This window comes from Euphorbia lathyris, chromosome 8 (assembly GCF_963576675.1).
Source record: "Euphorbia lathyris chromosome 8, ddEupLath1.1, whole genome shotgun sequence".
Classification (NCBI taxonomy): domain Eukaryota; kingdom Viridiplantae; phylum Streptophyta; class Magnoliopsida; order Malpighiales; family Euphorbiaceae; genus Euphorbia; species Euphorbia lathyris.
The window spans coordinates 29,935,534-29,954,501 of NC_088917.1; the positions used below are offsets into that span (position 1 = coordinate 29,935,534).

Here is an 18,968-nt window from a genome sequence, read left to right on the forward strand (position 1 = left end):
AATTCAGAGCTAATTAACTCAAGAAGTGTTCTGTATCAGCTCTCATTGTCATTTTTATCCTAATATATTTGCATGTCTATGTGAGCAGCAAGCGCATGTTGTCGCTTCATTACATAATATCGAGCCAATAGCTCAAAATAGTTTGCTTGACGAGAAGTTACAAGAGCTCCTGAATGACCAACAGGAGAAGATGCAGCAGTTACTGCAGAAACAACTCGGCCCTACAAGATAACAAAAAATTTACTAGATGATGTTAAATGCAAAAAAAAAAAAAAATCAGAAACACAATCCAAACGTCCACGCACTTTAATAGGACCAATGAGAGTTAGGAACTAACAGATAATGAAACGAGTCTATGTTGCCAATAGACAACCTTTACCTCTTGTGATGATTCACGGCCTGCATTTTGTAGAAAAGGCACTAAATCAGGGCCTCCAAACTCCAAAAGCTCATTCTCAATACCCAAATCAATCATAGTTCGATACAGATATTCATGAAACAGTCTATCAGATGACTGGACACCAAGCTGAACAATCTGGCAAATATATTTCCTTCGAGAAGCCTGATCAAAAACTGGTCCCGTTGCAACAAGCCTCACTGGAGAACCAAATTCCCTTGTTGAGGACTCACCTAACTTCTACAAAGATAGTTATGTTTTTGGTTCAGTTCTGAACCTGTCATTATGGAGAGAGAGAGGTTAGAGAGAGAAATTTGAAGAGAGAGGTTAGATAGAGAAAGAAATTTGAAGTTTCCTACAAGGATTTGATAGTATTGATTTTAGTGAGAGAGGTTAGAGAGATAAAGAGAGAAAGAAATTTGAAGAGAGAGAAAGAAATAGAAGGAAGAAGATGAAGATATGGAGAGATAGGGGTATAGAAGTAATTTTATATTAAGTGGTTGAATTTTTTTGACTTTTTGACCGGTCAAAGATGAGGTGGCGCGTTGACTGAGCATTAACCGGTCATTTTTACCTGCTATACACTTTAGTGGGAGGTCACTAAAAGGTTATACAGTTTAGTGTGACAAAATTTTAGTTGTACACCAAAATGTGATTACGGGTAAAGGTTGTACACCACGTATGTAATTTACCCTCATCTCTTGTCAGCTTTATATTAAAATTCATTTTCTATTTAACATTTCAAAACTTTCCTACACAAACCCTTTTTTTATATCTTTTGCTTTCAAAATTTACCAACAACCTCTATGACATCCCCTTCTTCCATATATATATATATATATATATATATATATATATATATATATATATATAGTTTAAAAAATTGATATGTGGATTCCAATATATTTTAAAGGAAGACGAGTGTGATCTAATTCCTTAATATTAAGACATGTAATATGACACTTATCCTTATAATATATATATATATTAAATTAATAATATTATATGGTATATGCCACTTTAGTTTTTTTAATAATAATAATAATAATAATACACAAGTTTTAACCGAAAACATATATATAGTTAATTGAAAAATATAGATTTTGGTCCTTTGAGTTTATAATTTTTATAAAACTTACCTAAAACTTTTTATTTACACCTAAAAATATTAAATTGAACCCTATAATATATTTAAATTCATAAATAATTCAAACTATTTATTTCGAAAAATAAAATATTTAGACACGAATATTACAATTACCGAGTATGATGTCTATGTCGATCCCAATTTAATTTCCTCGCTCCCACAGAAGCAACATCCAATTTGTTGGTCTTCAAATGAGGCTGAATATCGTGCCTTGGCTACTGTTGCCTCGGAAATTATATGGCTTAAGATGCTTATGTCCGAAATTGGCTATCCAGTATCTCATTTGCCTCAGATTTGGTGCAACAACCTCGACACCATGTACCTCACGGCTAATCTAATATTCCATGAACACTCCAAACACTTAGAACTTGATTTTCATTTTGCCCATGATGAAGTTGCAAAGAAAGAACTTTGAGCATCCTATCTTTCCACAAATGGCTGATATTTTAACCAAGCCACTCTCTAAGTCACGGTTTCATCTTCTTCTTGACAAGTTAAAGCTTCACCCATCTTTAACTTGAAGGGGCCTAATACAGATATTGATTTATATTTTTATAAATATAATTAATGTAAATATATTAGGAGATATTCAGTTTAGTTTCTAATTTGAATTGTAACAACTCTATCCATGTAATAGCTCCTTCTATTCAATACTAATCAAGGAGAATTACAAACTTTCATATAATAGTAGTTTTAAGTATCCATGTCCAAATTAGTAGGTCAATTCTAATCCAATAAAAAATTATGTTAGGATCATGTTAACTAAAAAATGACTCACCAGTTTAATAAAACACTAACTCAAATATGTCATGTTGGCAGGTCGTGTTCATCTTTTCCACCTTTGCGAATATCAAACTAAGTTAAAAGTGTATGATGTGTTTCGTATACGCATATAGAATTATTGCAGTTTGAAACGCTTAATCAGACCCGTAGTACTTTTGATGTATATTTATAAAGCCAATAAAATATAATGTGTTTAGTGAATATTATTAGATCCAGTTTGAAACGCTTAATCAGATCCTCCTTCAATGAACTGAACTCCATAGTGTGCTTGTAGAATTGTGTTCCTTACTGATTATGGTATCCTAGTTTTACTCTAATTAGTCTTGGGAAAGCGTAGATAGCTTAGAATAGATGAAATTCATTCTTTCCTATATACTCCCTCCATTCCTAAATATAAGACGTTTAGAGGTTTATAATTTGTTCCTAAATAGTTGACGTTTGTAGTTCTCTATGGTGCAGTAGATATTATTTATCAACTTTGCCCTTACCAATTAAAAAAAATAATGGCTAGATTCATTGTACGTGTTTAACGAAGAGAAAAGCTAGAGTGGTTTTTGTTCTTTTAGCACTATATGAATTACTTTCTTAATATTGATAAAACATCATTAAACGTCCTATATTTAGGAATGGAGGGAGTATTAGAATAAGACTATTGCCTCCTATATAAAAGGCGGTTATTTAGGCTCCAAAGCTATAGATTACTTCCTGCTCTTTTAGAGTAAACTATTAATGCTTCCTTTAAGTATTTAAAACTTAGACTTGATTTGATCGTCAAAGAGTCTCTCCTCGGGATCTAGCCACTCTTCGTTTCGCAAGAACGCTCGAAGAACACTCAATCAGGATCTTAACTGAAAACCATTGGATCATTTGGTTTGGTTTTTTCCAACGTTGTCATTTATGCGATGAGCATGGATTTGAGAGAGTGTCATAAGCTCATCAAGTGATCGAATTCTGAGGTACCTGGCATTGTTACTAGCACAGTAGTGACTAATGTATTTATTATTTGCACGGACACATATAGTGTTCCTTAAACCATTTTTTTGGATGTAAGGTCATACTGAAATTCAGCTTTGTTACCATAGCTGTATGTAAACTTTCCCATAAGCTGGATGGAAAACGCGAAATTCGGTCTGATATAATGGACCTATATACATACAACCGTGCCAACTTGTTAATATAATATGTTTGTTTCAAATGTATGAAATAAGTGGACTTTGTCAAATGATCCACAATCACCTAGACGTTGACATGCTCCCTCCTTGTTCGTAGTAACCTGACAACAAAATCCAAGGTATGTCGTTCCCACTTCCACTCATGAATGACCAAAGGTTTTAACTTACCCACCAGAGCTTGATGCGCAACTTTCACTTGTTGGGCCGTTAAACACTTTGATTCAAACCCAGTCACATCTTTTTTCAATGTAGGTCACCTACAATAAGATCTCAGTTTTCTATACATCTTCACCTCATGCTCGGATACATTGCATAAGGAGTATTGTGATCTTCTTAAAAAGTATCCATCCTTAAGCCATCCACATCATAACATGACTAAACTGAAACTTATTAAAGGTGCATTGGAACTTATCTTGCCTTATTTGTCTCTTAAAAAAATTACATATATGTCGTTATAATTTTGGAGTGTCAATCGAATTCTCATTTATGGAGATCAAAAGAAAGAAAGAAAAGATGAAAAAAGAGATGTGAATAGGTTTTTCTCTTCCCAAAATGCAATGATGAACAAGAGAGAGAAAGAAAACACCAAAATGGTAGCTTTGGCTTTCCAATTAACTTCCAATCAGGATTAAAACTACTTAGACCTATTAAAATTCTAAAATTAATTTAGAGAATGTAAATTCCGAAATTAATACCATAATATATTAATTTTCAGAATTTGAGAATGTTACACAAAATATTAAGATAATAATATCTTAGGGATATTTTTCCAAAGCATATGACTCCTACTACTTATGTTCATCTCACTTTTTTGCTTTTGTTAACTCTAAAAATTATTTAGAGAATGTCTTGTATGTACACCTAATTTTTTTTTTTTATAGCCGATTGATGTGTAGACATAGCATAAAGTTAATTCTAAACTTTTCTCAGTGGTGGAGCCATAAGGGTGGGAGGGTTGGTTTGAATATGGCATTTTACATTTAAAAAATAATAATATTTTTGATATATAAAAGATTTATAACGGGTACCGGATACCGGGTTCCTGGAAGTATTTTCGTACTCGTCTCATACCCATCACGGACAATGGTTTTGATCTCATACATATTACGTACCTTTTATATAGAATACAGATAGTTCCATTAGAATCTGGTACGACCGCGGATACAGAACCCGTTGCCATCTCTGACCGATCCTATGGCTCCGACAGAAACCCTTATTGACATTTAATTTTTCCTAGAGAGTCTGGACCGAAGTTTAGATCTTGCTCCGCGACTGCCTTTTCTCCAACAGTAATATCAACACCACTCTTCACTCTAATCTATATAAAGGCACCACATTTTCCACAGATTCATCACCATCCCCCAAATTACCTCTGTCGAGTAAACATGATTTTATCAATAATCTTCCTTATCTTTTCTCTCCTCCCTTCTTCCTCCTACGCAGCAGTTCAAGACTTCTGCGTGGCGGACCTGTCAGGACCCGAAAGCCCTGCAGGATTCAATTGCAAGAAACCAGAAACACTAACAGTAAAGGATTTTGTGTACTCAGGATTAGCAACTCCTGCTAATTTTTCAAGCCTTACAAAAGCATCAGTAACACCTGCATTTGTGGACCAATTCCCTGGATTGAACGCCCTTGGAATTTCAATAGCTCGTTTTGAGTTAGCAGTAGGTGGAGTTGTTCCAATGCACACACATCCTGCAGCTACTGAGCTTCTTGTTCTTCTTTCTGGCTCAATGTCTGCTGGTTTTATCTCCTCGGAAAACACTGTTTATTTCACCAATCTTAAGAAGGGAGATATAATGGTGTTTCCTCAAGGGTTGCTTCATTTTGCTATAAATTCAGGTGGAGATTATGCTTCTGGATATGCTACTTTTAGTAGTGCAAGACCAGGTCTTCAGTTCTTGGATTTCTCTCTTTTTGGAAATGAATTGCCTACTGATATTTTGAACAAAGTTACTTTCCTTGATGCTGCTCAGATTAAGAAGCTTAAGGCTGTTCTTGGTGGCTCTAATTAAGGTTAAGAGTGTCTAATTTTTAATAAGAGGAAAGGGTTTTACCAATATAAATGTTTTTGTCCCCTGAATGATAATTGTATCCGAGAATTAATTATTTGCAGTTGAGGCTGTTTTCAATTGTATTAAATTGGAGCAAGTTTTAAATGCAAAAAGCTGATGGAGTAATCTTTGATGGTGACAAGTTTTAGGGGATCATATTTGTTTTGAAAATATCATGATAATGTTATATCTATGGTGTACAAAGATATGTTCTTGATCACTCCACACGATTTGTATCATATCAAAATACATGGGTAGAATATACCATGGCCACAAGCTTTGCAAATTTTTACATTGATCACTGAATTTCAAAACATAACATAAAAGCTACTGAGCTTTGATATTTTTCAAGGTATGGCCACTATGATGATTGACCTGATTTTATAACCATTAACCCTTACATTGATCACTCAATTTCAAAACATAACATAAAAGATATTGAGTTTTGATATTTTCACCGTATGGTCACTATAATTGACCTGACCATTAACTTCTAAAGCGACATGTTAACTTTCCTATTCTATCTATCCCTTCCTTTTCTTTTTTTTCTTCTTCTCTGGTCTCTTTGTTTCCAATTCTTGAAAGAAAGAAAAATCTTTTCTTCCAATTCTAAAGCAAATAACCTAAGCTAGTTAAAGAAAAGTGGGAAGAAAAGATTTCTACATAAAGCACATTGAACAAAAAAAACAAAACAAGTTTTCTATGTAAAAGAGCAATCTAGTTTTGTTAATCTAGAAGCTACTATTGTATTTTTTTTTCCAAGACTTTTGCTTTGCTCTTGTTACCAAATCGATGAAGATTATTCCAAATTCAATCATATTAAAATAGACAATTCCAAATTTTAATGCCTCCAATCTTATGAAAATTGATTATTCTAAGAACTCATACATATGCTTTTATCTCCCAAATTGAATATTTGCTCCCATCAACTATAGCACCCAACATATAATCACCACCCATTAGAAGAGACGAATATATAAGTAAACATAAAAAAAAATGAAATTGAGGAGAATTCTGACAAGATCTGAAAGAGGAATAACATCAAAATGACAAATGACATCCAAGTAATTCCATGGTATATGAACATGCGAACAGAGCAAAACAACAAAATCATAAAGCGAAGAAATAAAAATAAAATCAATGGTAAGAAAATCATAATTACTTTGAAATCGACCAAGCAATAGGAGGCACAAATAGAGAGGAAAGTGAAGAAACACAAAAAAGGAAATTAGGAAGAACAAAAACCAGAAGTAAAAACTGAGAGAAATGGAAGGAAATCGTGTCAGAACTTAGGGTTCTGATCTTCAAGAATTAGAAATAGAAAGAATAAGGAGAAATAGAAATAGAGATAGAAGAGAGAAGTTGAGAGAAGAAGAGAATAAAATCTTCATTAATTTCAGGATACCTCACAATGTAGCAGTATGACCCCTAATATAGTACTGAGGTCAGAACAGGGATAAGGACATTTGTCATTCCATACAGCTAGACCACAAACATAAAATAAAATAGCATAATTCTAATTAACTTAGCTGACACAGCCTTGAGGGGAAAGCAATACACAAAACAAGAATAAAATGTAAATAACAGAATAACTGTAAACTATGAACTATTATCACAAATAGTCCTTAAACTTTCTTTTTCCGTTGATATGTAACAATTCCCCTCCCTTCACTGCATTCTTGTCCTGAAGAATGATAAAAAAATTTGGAAATTGAGCTGCAATGGTCACCTCAGGTTCCCAAGTAGCATCAATGGAAGTCATGCCTTCCCATAAAATTAGAAGTTGAGGAATGGCTTGCCCTGCAATAATAGCATACCGTGTGTTGATGACTTTAGCTGGTTGAATAATGAACTCCTTGGCAGAACTAAGGGGCAGAGTAGTGAGAGGGGTGACAGTAGGATTAGGTTTCTTCTTAAGTAAAGAGACATGAAACACATTGTGAATGCGGCAGTCAGAGGGCAAGGCAAGTTAATAAACTGCCTTGCCAATCTTTGCTAAGATTTGGAAGGGCCCATAATACTTAGCAGATAACTCTATAGACTTTCTTATAGCTAGAGTTAACTATATATAGGGCTGAAGCTTCAAGAAAACCCAATCGCCAACAAGAAACTCCCTATCAGTGCGTTTAAGGTTCACAACTTCTTTTATACGATTTTGAGCAGAAGCTAGGCAATCTTTGAGAAACATATTCATGGCTTCTTTGTGTTGGACAAAATCTGCTACAACAGCCCCTAGAGAAGTTTAAGTAGGTAAAATAGGAAGTTCGGGCTCCACCCCATACAATGCTTGGGTAGAGTTGTACCAATACTCTGCTAAACTTAACCATGTATGCCACTGTTTAGGAACCATGAAGCAGATAGTGTGCAGGTAATTCTTAAGGCATTGAGTAAGCCTCTCAGATTTACCATCTGTTTGAGAGTGATAGGCGCTGCTAAAAAGCAGTTTAGTACCCAAAAGCTTAAGTAATTCTTTCCAAAGACCCCACTAAATATCATGTCTCTATCTGAGACTATAGACCTTGGCATGCCATGGAGTTTAAAGATGTTATCCATAAATGCTTGAGCCACAATTGATGCATTAAATGGATGAGTCAAGCTAATAAAGAGTACTCCCTTAGAATACATATCCACTACCACCAGTATGGTATCATACCCTGAGGACTTAGGCAATTTTTCAATGAAATCCATAGTAATGTCCTTCCAAACTTCATTAGGAATGGACAGGGACTGAAACAAACCATGATAAGCAGAATGATCTACCTTACGTTGTTGACAGGTGTCACATTGAGAAATCCATATTGTCACTGACTGAGACGGATTAGGCCAATAAAAAATGTTGTTGGATCTTTGAGAGGGTGCCCTTGATGCCTAAATGACCACTTAATGGTGAATTATGACAGGCTTTCGTAATCCTACTTCAGAGATTAGTAGTTGGGCCAACATATAACCTGGAATTATATTTAAGTAATCTGTTAGCATGAGAATAGGGAGGACAAGATGAAGATTGTACCACCAATTGAGGAATGAGACGTGCAACTAATTCATCTTGTGCATCCAACTAGGAATGATTAAGGTAAGTGCCCTGACACTTGGAACGTGAGTTTCTTGACCTTCTTGCTGCCTAGGTAAGGCATCTGCAACCTTATTCTCAACACCCTTTTTATACTGAATAATATAATCAAGCCCCAGGAACTTAGAAATTCCCTTTTTGTAGATAGGTATGTAATTTCTGTTCTAACGGGTGTTCAATGCTTTCATGATCTGTTTTGGTAATGAAGAATGAGTTCTCTAGATAATGCCTCTAGGTTGCACATGCTTGCAAAAATTGCTAGGAATTCCCTCTCATATGTAGATAGCTTTTGATTCATAGGACTAAGAATTTTGGATAAGTAGCAGATAGGTCTCCCATTTTGCATTAAGACTACACCTATTCCAGTGCCATTAGCATCACATTCTAGAGTGAATGGTTGCTCAAAATTAGGTGTGGATAGCACTGGCGCTTGAGTCATGATAAGCTTGAGGGATTCAAAGGCATTTTGAGCTTCAAAAGACCATTGGAAGTTGTCCTTTTTAGGAGTTCAATTAGCGGTTTACTATGGGTGCCATAACCTTTGATGAAACACATATATAATATCATGTGAGACCCAAGAATCAGTTGCTACTACTGTAGTAGATATAACATGACCAATGTAGGACACATATGGCATTCCAAATTCACATTTGGATGCTTTGGCAAACAACTGTTTAGTAGATAAAAATTGAAACACCATTTGCAAATGAATGAGGTGTTCCTCCATACAAGAACTGTATATTAGAATGTCATCAAAGAAAACCAGAACAAACTTTCTAAAATATGGCCTAAAAATGGTGTTCATCAATGATTGGAATGTTGCAGGTGCATTTGTAAGCCTAAAGGGCATCACCAAATTGTTACATATCAGCGGAAAAATAAAGTTTAAGGACTAGTTGTGATAATAGTTCATAGTTTACAATTATTCTGTTATTTACATTTTATTCTTGTTTTGTGTATTGCTTTCCCCTTAAAGTTGTGTCAGCTAAGTTAGTTAGAATTATGCTATTTTGTTTTATTTACATCAGTAGACTTCATTCTTATCTGATGATAACCTGCTAATAGATCAATCTTAGAGAATATAGTTGCTCCTCTTAATTCATCAATTAACTCTTGAATGACTGGAATAGGAAACTTGTTTTTCACCGTTTCCTTATTCAATTCCCTATAGTCCATACAGAATCTCCACGTGCCTTCCTTTTTAACCTACAGGAGAAGCATAAGGGCTAGTGCTAGGTTGAATGACTCCACTAGCCAACATTTCTTCTACTAATCGTTCTATCTCATTTTTCTGATGATGAGAATAACGATAAGGCCTTACATTGATAGGATTAGTGGCGTTCTTTAGAGGTATAGCATGGTCATGTGACCTAATAGGGGGTAAGGTTTTTTGTGGTGAGAATAAGGTATGGTACTTTTGGATAAGCGGTTGCAGCTCAGGGGAAACTTGAGGTATATGCGTGGTGATTTCAGGTTCATGTGATACATCTGTGACAGACATTATGAATAGTCTAACAGTAACCCCTTTCCATCCTTTGGCTACTAGGTGATTGGCATTCTTAAGGGACATTCCCTTGAGTTTAGGACCCTCGGATATGCCTTATAACTCAAGTGGCTTGCCATTGTTCTGTATCATTAGCTTGTTGTATTCAAAATCAAAAGTGACTGAGGTATGGTTCCTCATCTAATCTGGCCCCTAGATTAAATCATAGTCTCCTAGTTCTAGCACCCTCATGGAAAATTGAAACTTAGAACCATGCATCGACCATGAAAATTCATCATATTTAGTACTTACAGTGAGTTGTCTGTCATCCACAACAGCAACTGGTTTGACTTGTACTAGGGGTAACTTGGTTTCCATAGTGACCGTGTGATCCACAAAGCTGTGGGTGCTTCCACTATCAATTAAGATCATGATAGCCTTCCTATTTGATACCCCTTTCAGCCTCAAAGTATTATGGTTGAACCCCCCCATCTAGGGCATTCACAGACAAGGAAATGGGCTTTGTACCATTTGAGACTTCTTGTCCATTATCAACTGCCCCTTCCTCTTCTTGAATTTCTTGCTCTACTTTACCCTCCTTTAAATTTAATGCATTGAGTTTCATTATGGTGCACTTATGTCCTGGAAATTATTTCTCTCCACAGTAACAACAAGCTCTAGGAATTCGTTTGGTTTGTAATGTGGGGTGTGAAGATTTTGGGTCAGGTGGTTTTGGTATAATAGTAGTGTAGGTGTTTGAGTTTGGTTTATATGTTGATATGGGTGTAGGATTCCAAACTTTGGAGGCATTGTTAAGATTTGGAGGTTTGTAAACAGACTTGGGGGTTTGGCTGCTTTAATGATTTCCTTGACATGATTTTCTTGCAGTTTGGCTTTCTTAATGGCTACATATAGATCTATAGGTTCATGGGTTTTCACAGCGGATCTTAGCTCTGGTTTCAAGCCAGCAACAAAAGTGGATAGATAAAAATGACTCAGGAATGGTGGGCGTTGTTTCTTCCATTTTGAGCTTCAAGGCCTCAAACTGGTCTTGATATTCTGTCACTGTGGATGCCTCAAACGCTTCCATTATTTCAGCGGTTGGCGAATATAAATGGACACTCAAAGTCATATAAAGCTTTCTCATCCTCCTAAATTATTTTTTGCATCTTATTTTATAAAATCCCCTAGGAATTGTCCCAAAAGTTTCCTAACATGCAGAAACATATACTCGATATGGATATCTTGAACCTGAATCCATATATGGAACATTGAACAACGGGACATTCAAGGGAAATAGCCCTTTTGCAGGTGGTGAACAAGCAGTGGGGATCCCTCATAAGTTTAGGGTCCCTTGTCGATAATCATCTTCAAATCAAGGGCACGATACAAGTGGAAGATAAAGTTCCCTCCCCAATATCCCGCCTTGTGATACCCTTCCCAATTTCCATAGCATTGCCATTTTATGCTTCATTACTAGGAACTTGATGGTGCAATTAGTTACGAACACGCCTATTAGGCAGAATTCGTTCAACCATTCACCCTCGACTGCAGCAACCCCCTCCTCGCCTTGTCCCACGTCCAACTCAACATCCTCGGCAAAGTTCGGGGATAGGCTCGTAAATCCTTCCTCCATTGACATCATGGCGGCTGAACTATGTTAAAACTTCTCATGTTGGAGAAGACAATAACACCTTCCAACACACGTTAGAGACTAAAATCTATATACAAATTGAAATAAAGGCTAATCGATCGAAGCAGTAGATTAACCGATTAATAGTTAGTTGATTCTAATATATTAGAAAATATTATTTGTTGTTTAAAGGCTAATAAGATGACCGAAATAATCGAGTGGGCTCGTTAATCAACAAGGGAAAAAAATCTTATATCCTCAAATGTATATTAATTATTATATATTAAGTATTCATATCTTGAATATGACTTTGTCATGAAACTGATTGAACTAAAAGCCCGAGCTGATAGTTAAGGCGCAATCGTAGATCTTATATTAATCTCTGACAGTCTTGTTTGATGAATAAAATTTATATACCATTATTAGTAGTTTTCTTCCAGATTTGTCCATTAGCAATGCTCTAACTACTGTTTACGTAGTGACTATATCTTGACTTTATATATATATATATATATATATATATATATATATATATATATATAACACAAATTGCTGCTGGTGACATGTGCCTCTTCCCTCTCCAAGACACACTACTTACCACTGAGACAATAGTTTCTCTTGTGCATTATCACGTGCGCTGCTTCATATGTAATAAATGTGCCTAATAATTAATTTAATAGAAAAAAATACCAAAGTGGTTTATCCTGTATATTGCTTACCACTGTACTAGTAACTTCTATTGTTTAATATTTGACGCATGCACTTATTAATATCGATTAAATGTGCATAATAATATATTATTAATAAAAAAAATGTGCATAATAATGAATTATTAATAGAAAAAAAATGTGCATAATTACGAATTATTAATAGAAAAAAATAAATGTGCATAATAATGAATTAATAATAAAAAAAATCCAAGAACATGCTCCAATTTCTTATTTATTTAATTCCTCTATATTTTTTGTAATTTATGTTTTAAAATGTTAAGGAATTTTAAATAATGTTACATATGTTCTAAACTTTATAATTTGTGTTCTAAAAATTAAGTATAATGTTTTAAAAATCAGTAAATATCTGGATCATTTTTGCATTTGTTCTATAATACAATTTATAACTCATGTTCGAAAAAACATAACGTATGTTCTAAACTTTTTAGTTTGTGTTCCAAAAATTAAAATATATAATCTAACGTATGTTCTAAAAAATATGGCATACGTTCTAAACTTCATAGTTTGCGTTCTAAAAGTTAAAATATAGGTTCTAACGTATGTTTTAAAAATATATCATATGTTCTAAACCTTATAGTTTGTGTTCTAAAAATGAAAACATATGTTCTAAATTTCATGTCATAAACTCTAAATATATCGTATGTTCTAAAAATATTTATATGATTTTATTAAAATATATAATATATTTTTATTTAAAAATATAGTATTTGATTTTTTTTGACATCAGATGCATTTAATAATATATAAATAAAAGAATTGTATAATGAACAAACTAAAGCAAATGTATTTTTATTTAAAAATATAGTATTGGATTTTTTTAGCATAAATATATAAATAAAATAATTGTATAAAGAACAAACTAAAGTAAGTGTTCTCACCTGATCCCTCCTATATATAAAAAATTGCTACTACTTATAAGAGGGTTCAAACCTTGGACTTCTCAACTACACTTCACACTACTTACCATTGAGCCAATTGCTTTTCTTGTATATTATGTCGCGCGCTGCTTAATATATCATTGCCATTTTAGCTTCTATTGTTTAATATTTGATACATGCACTTATTAATATCGATTAAATATGTATAATAATAAATTATTAATATAAAAAAAAGAAATGTGCATAATGAATTATTAATAGAAAAAAAAATCCAAAAACATGCTCTAATTTCTTATTTATTTAATTCCTCTATATTTTTGTAATTTATATTTTAAAATGTTAAGGACGATGTTCTACCTGTTACATGGTAAAAGTTATGCTTACTTTGTTTTTGACAAAGTAAGCCTTACTTTGTGTGTTTTCACCATTGGATTAATTTTACACTCCATCATCCAACAGTGAAAACACGCCAAGTAATGGTACTTTGTCAAAAACAAAGTAACCATAGAAGGCACCAGAGAAGTAATTGTCTTAGTGGTAAATAGGGTGGAGTGTAGATAGGAGAGCCTAAGTTCGAATCCCACAAGTAGCAGTGAGTGTTTTTTATTGATTTTAATTGATTTTTATACTCAAAACGACGTAGTTTTGAGTGTTCTCACCTAACAAAGTATCCTCACCTAAGGGAGGGTTCTCACTTCATCCCTCCCCTATATATATATATATATATATATGGGTGAGATCCATTGTGACAATGGGTTAGGGTGTGACAATGAGCTTATTGTATGACATAACAAAACTACGTAGTTTTGATGATAATTAAAAAGGGCAATGTGGCAAATTTGTAAATAAAATGAAATAGAGGATAGAGAAAATTGTTTTATTTCTTTTCTTTAAAATACATTTTCCCGACATCTCTAACATCGTTTTTCGAAAATTTTTATACTATTAGACTCGTCTAAATTAGACGGTCATTTTAAGATCCCTTAAGCTCAAGTAAAAAAAATTCTGCTAAAAACGGAATCCGGGTGGACGTTTTTGGGCGAGAAAAAAAGTGCCCAGAAAATTCTCAAAAAATCCAAAAAATGTAAAACATTATTCTAAGAAATTTTAATTCTTGAGTCAAAGTGGGATTTCTTACGGTTTAGTCCCAATAAAACTTTTTCCTTAATTTTATCCATTTTACATGCTTCAACAATTTGTTGGGTCAAAACTGTAAGGAATCTCACTTTGAGCCAAGAACTAAAGTTTTTTAAAATGATATTTTAAATGTTTTGGAATTTTTTGATAATTTTCTGGGTATATTTTTTGTCCTAGTTACATTGTTCCAAATCAGTGTACCATTTGTTCCAACATAATACTTATATTGCTCCAACAGAAAATTATTTTATTCTTTTCTTTAAAATACATTTTTCCAACATTTCTAACCTCGTTTTTCGAAAAATTTTATACTATTAGACTTGTCTAAATTAGACGGTCATTTTAAGATCCCTGAAGTTCAAGTAAAAAAATTTCCGGTGAACGGAATCCGGGTGGGCGTTTTCTGGTCAGAAAAAAGTGCCCAGAAAATTCTCAAAAAATTCCAGAAAATGTAAAACATTATTCTGAGAAATTTTAATTCTTGGGTCGAAATGGAATTTCTTACGTTTTAATCCCAATAAAACTTGTTCCTTAATTTTATCCATTTTACATGCTTCAACAATTTATTGGGTCAAAACTGTAAGGAATCTCGCTTTGAGCCAAGAATTAAAGTTTCTTAAAATGATGTTTTACATGTTTTGAAATTTTTTGATAATTTTCTGAGCACGTTTTTTGTTCTACTTACATTGTTCCAAATCAGTTTACCATTTGTTCCAATATATAGTAAAACCTCTATAAATTAATAATGTTGGGATCATGGAATTTTATTAATTTATAGAGTTATTAATTAATCGATAAATTAATAATTATTAATTTATAGAGTGATTTTAAATTTTTTTAAAATAAATTTTAAATTACTAACTTAAATAAAAAATTTTCTAAAATCAATGAACAAATAAAATTAAATGTGGATTATATAAGTTAATTGAACTTGGAAGTTCAGTATATTTATGTTAAAAATATTCAATGTGTGATAGTTAATAAATTATATAAATTTATATGGAGTGTTGTTTCAAATCATACCAAAAATGAGGATGAAGTTGAGGATAATTCGGTACTTTTGAAACCAGTCAAAGGAAAGAAAGCAATTATGGCATCATCCACTCTTTATAATTTTTTGTTACAATTTGATAAGGATACATCAGAACTTTTGAATGTACTGAGAATAGTTAGAGATGAAATTCAACTAGATTTAAATTTAAAAAAAAACAAAATACTATAGATTCATATTTTGCTAAATTATCCTAAGTAGTAGTATGTATATCTATATATATTATTCTAAGAAACTTTAATTCTTGGGCCGAAGTGAGATTTCTTACGGTTTTGACCCAATAAATTGTTGAAGGATGTAAAATGGATAAAATTAAGGAAAAAGTTTTATTGGGACTAAACCGTAAGAAATCCTACTTCGACTCAAGAATTAAAGTTTCTCCAAATAATGTTTTACATTTTCTGAAATTATTTGAGAATTTTCTGGGCACTTTCGTGTTCTTTTATTGGAAAACGCCTATCTAACCGCCGGATTCCGTTGATTTGGGACTAAATCGTAAGGAATTTCATTTTGAGTCAATAATTAAAGTTTCTCAGAATAATGTTTTACATTTTCTGGAATTTTTTGAGAATTTTCTGGACATTTTTCTCACAGAAAAACAGATCGCTGGATTCCATTCACCGGAAATTTTTTTACCCGAGCTTCTGGGATCTTTAAATGACCATCTAATTAAGACGAGTCCAACGGTATAAAATTTTTTGAAAAACAATGTTGAAAAAGTTGGAAAAATGCATTTTAAAGAAAAAAATAAAACAATTTTCTTTTTCCTTTTATTTACAAATTTACCACCTCCTTTTAGTTAATTACAAAATTGGTCATTATCACATAATAAGGCTTGTCACACCATAAGAAATGGGTCACATCTGATCTGATATATATATATATATATATATATATATATTAGCTCTTTCATATTAATTAATCTGCCAAATTTTTAACTCCCATATTATATATGTTATTAAATGGTGTTTAAAACAAACTTAATACACTAGTCAATTGAGAGAATGTGTTAACTCAAAATAATTGTTTCTAGCTTATAAAATAAGAAATATAAAGTTTGTCCAAAAAATAACTGTTATTTTTTCGAAATAAAAAAAATTGTTTAATAAATGCTATAACCGAACCGAACCGAAATACTCGGTTCCGTTAGGTTCAGTTTGTAATATTATTCGGTTAAATTCGGTTTTAATTTTAAATCTTATCCGATGTTCAGTTATTTCGGTTCGGTTACAGTCGAACATCCTAGTCCCTCGCACGAAAAATCATCTCCAATATACAAATTCGTAGCACATAATACCGAAATTGTCCTCAAAGTAGTAGAAAAATTACAAAAGACAAATATAAGGTCTTCAAGCTCCAGCCCAGGCTGAGAACATCTTAATAGCAAGCCCAACAAGCCACAGCTTCGGCCAAAAACTCTTGAGGAAATTACACAGAATGTTAGGTTTCGTTTTAATATTACAATTAAATTAGTTAGTTTTTTTTTCTTTATCAAATAACCTATAAAATATTTTGAATTTGTCAAACGGTTATGACAATAAAACTCTAAATTAAATATTAGATACGGTTAGGGCTGTAAATGAATAGAGCCGCTCATGAGCGGCTCGGTGATCGGCTCAATAAAAGCTCGGCTCAACTCGGCTCGATTTGTAAATGAGCCGCTCGTAAACACGATTTACTAGCTCGGTTCGTAAACGAGCCAAGCTTGAGCAGGCCAAAGCTCGGCTCGAAAGCTCGCGAGCAGGCTCGATTAGAACATTTATGAATAAATGTTAGTTTTGTAGAAAACTATATAGTTTTGTGTTAGTTCACAAATATCTAAACTTAATATTATTTCATTTGCTATTAGATGAGTTCGTTCACAAACATAATATTTGCTATTAGATGAGTTCGTTCACAAACATAATAAATGAGTAATAGACGAACTATTTGTAAGCATCTTGTTTATTTATTTACGAACTTTGATTGTGAGCTTGTTTATGTACACAATTAAAGATTTATTTGCGAGCAAACTTCACAAATATAATTAACAATTTACTCACAAACAATTCATGGTTAAATAATTTTCTTAATGAACCAAGTCCAAAAGAGGATTTTGGGCTCGAAACAAGCTCGAAGCTCGGCTCAAGTTCGTTGAGCAAGCCAAAGCTCGGCTCGGGCTCGGCTCGTTAATTTTATAGCAAGCTCGGCTCGGGCTCGAGCTCGTTAATTTTATAGCGAGCAGAGCTTGAACAGGCCAAAGCTCGGCTCGGCTCGGCTCGATTACAGCCCTAGATACGGTTCCCACTTTTCCTTCCATCCTTTTGATTTTCTTCCTCTTTAAGCCTTTACTTATTGTTTTTATCAGTATCTTTTTATTTCTTCTTCTCTCTCAATTTCATTCTTCCCCAATTTTTTTTTTCTTTCATGCTCTCATTTTTTTTCCATTCTTTTCTCTCCTTATTTTATTGGTTCCTAATTTCCACTTTTTCTCTCCTTCAAATTGTAAAAAGTTACAAGTCAAATCCATTTGCACAACCCCAAACCTTCACAAATGGACAAGTGAAGAACACCATAATTTAATTTAGATCTGTTAATTTTGAAAACCATTTATATACTTAGGAATTTCTATTATAAATAAAATTCTCAAATCCATTTGAAGAAAATCTATGACAAGGTTTATGTATTAGTGAATGAATCTGAATCAAGAGATCATGTGGAGAAGAAGAGAAATGTTGCTGGAAGTGTTTTTGATATTTATCTAAAATTTATTAATTGATTTTTCTCATCCCTAATTCGTAGGAACATGATGTTGTATCCTTGACATTTTGAGTATTAAGTTAAGAGTATTTGACAAGGCAATGATTAATTTTATTGGTATGAGATAAAGATATTTATTTAAAACTATTGTGAGTTATGTGTAACTAGCCCAAAACTCTTTGTCGGTCCACCAAACCAAACAGCTTTCTTTAAGCTCACACGGCCACAACACCTTACACGGAAGCCACACTGTTCACAAATATTGGCTCTAAAACGCCTAAAAATTGACCTAAATCAATCAGAATAATTGACCATTCAATATGTAAAATAAATTTCACATCAAATATTAAATTTATTTTAATAATAATTTTAACGTTATTATATTTCCAAATTAATACGAATTTTACTGCTTTAGATGCAATTTTTTCAGTTTAAATTCATACAATTCATTTATGGCAGGATTATCTAATAAAAATTAGATTTATGGTAGGAGTTCTTCATATTTATTTATTTACCTTTCTTCAACGGATATGGTGATTTACACTACCATGTATAGACATCTTTTATTGTACAAATTCATAAATGCATAAAGAAACAGCAATGTAAACATGAAATTCAAAGCATACATACACAATTGGGTAGCCTATAAATACACATAATAAAAATCAAATTACCACAAAACAAAAAATG

General features: G+C 32.9%; 1 protein-coding gene across 1 annotated transcript; it reads left to right on the forward strand.

Annotated features, from left to right (window-relative positions):
• The first annotated feature begins 4,581 nt into the window (after positions 1 to 4,581).
• Positions 4,582 to 5,699, forward strand: LOC136203422 (auxin-binding protein ABP20-like). The gene has a single exon (XM_065994582.1). The coding sequence runs from the start codon at positions 4,885 to 4,887 to the stop codon at positions 5,515 to 5,517; it is 633 nt and encodes a 210-aa protein (XP_065850654.1). The 5' UTR covers positions 4,582 to 4,884; the 3' UTR covers positions 5,518 to 5,699.
• The last annotated feature ends 13,269 nt before the right edge of the window (positions 5,700 to 18,968 follow it).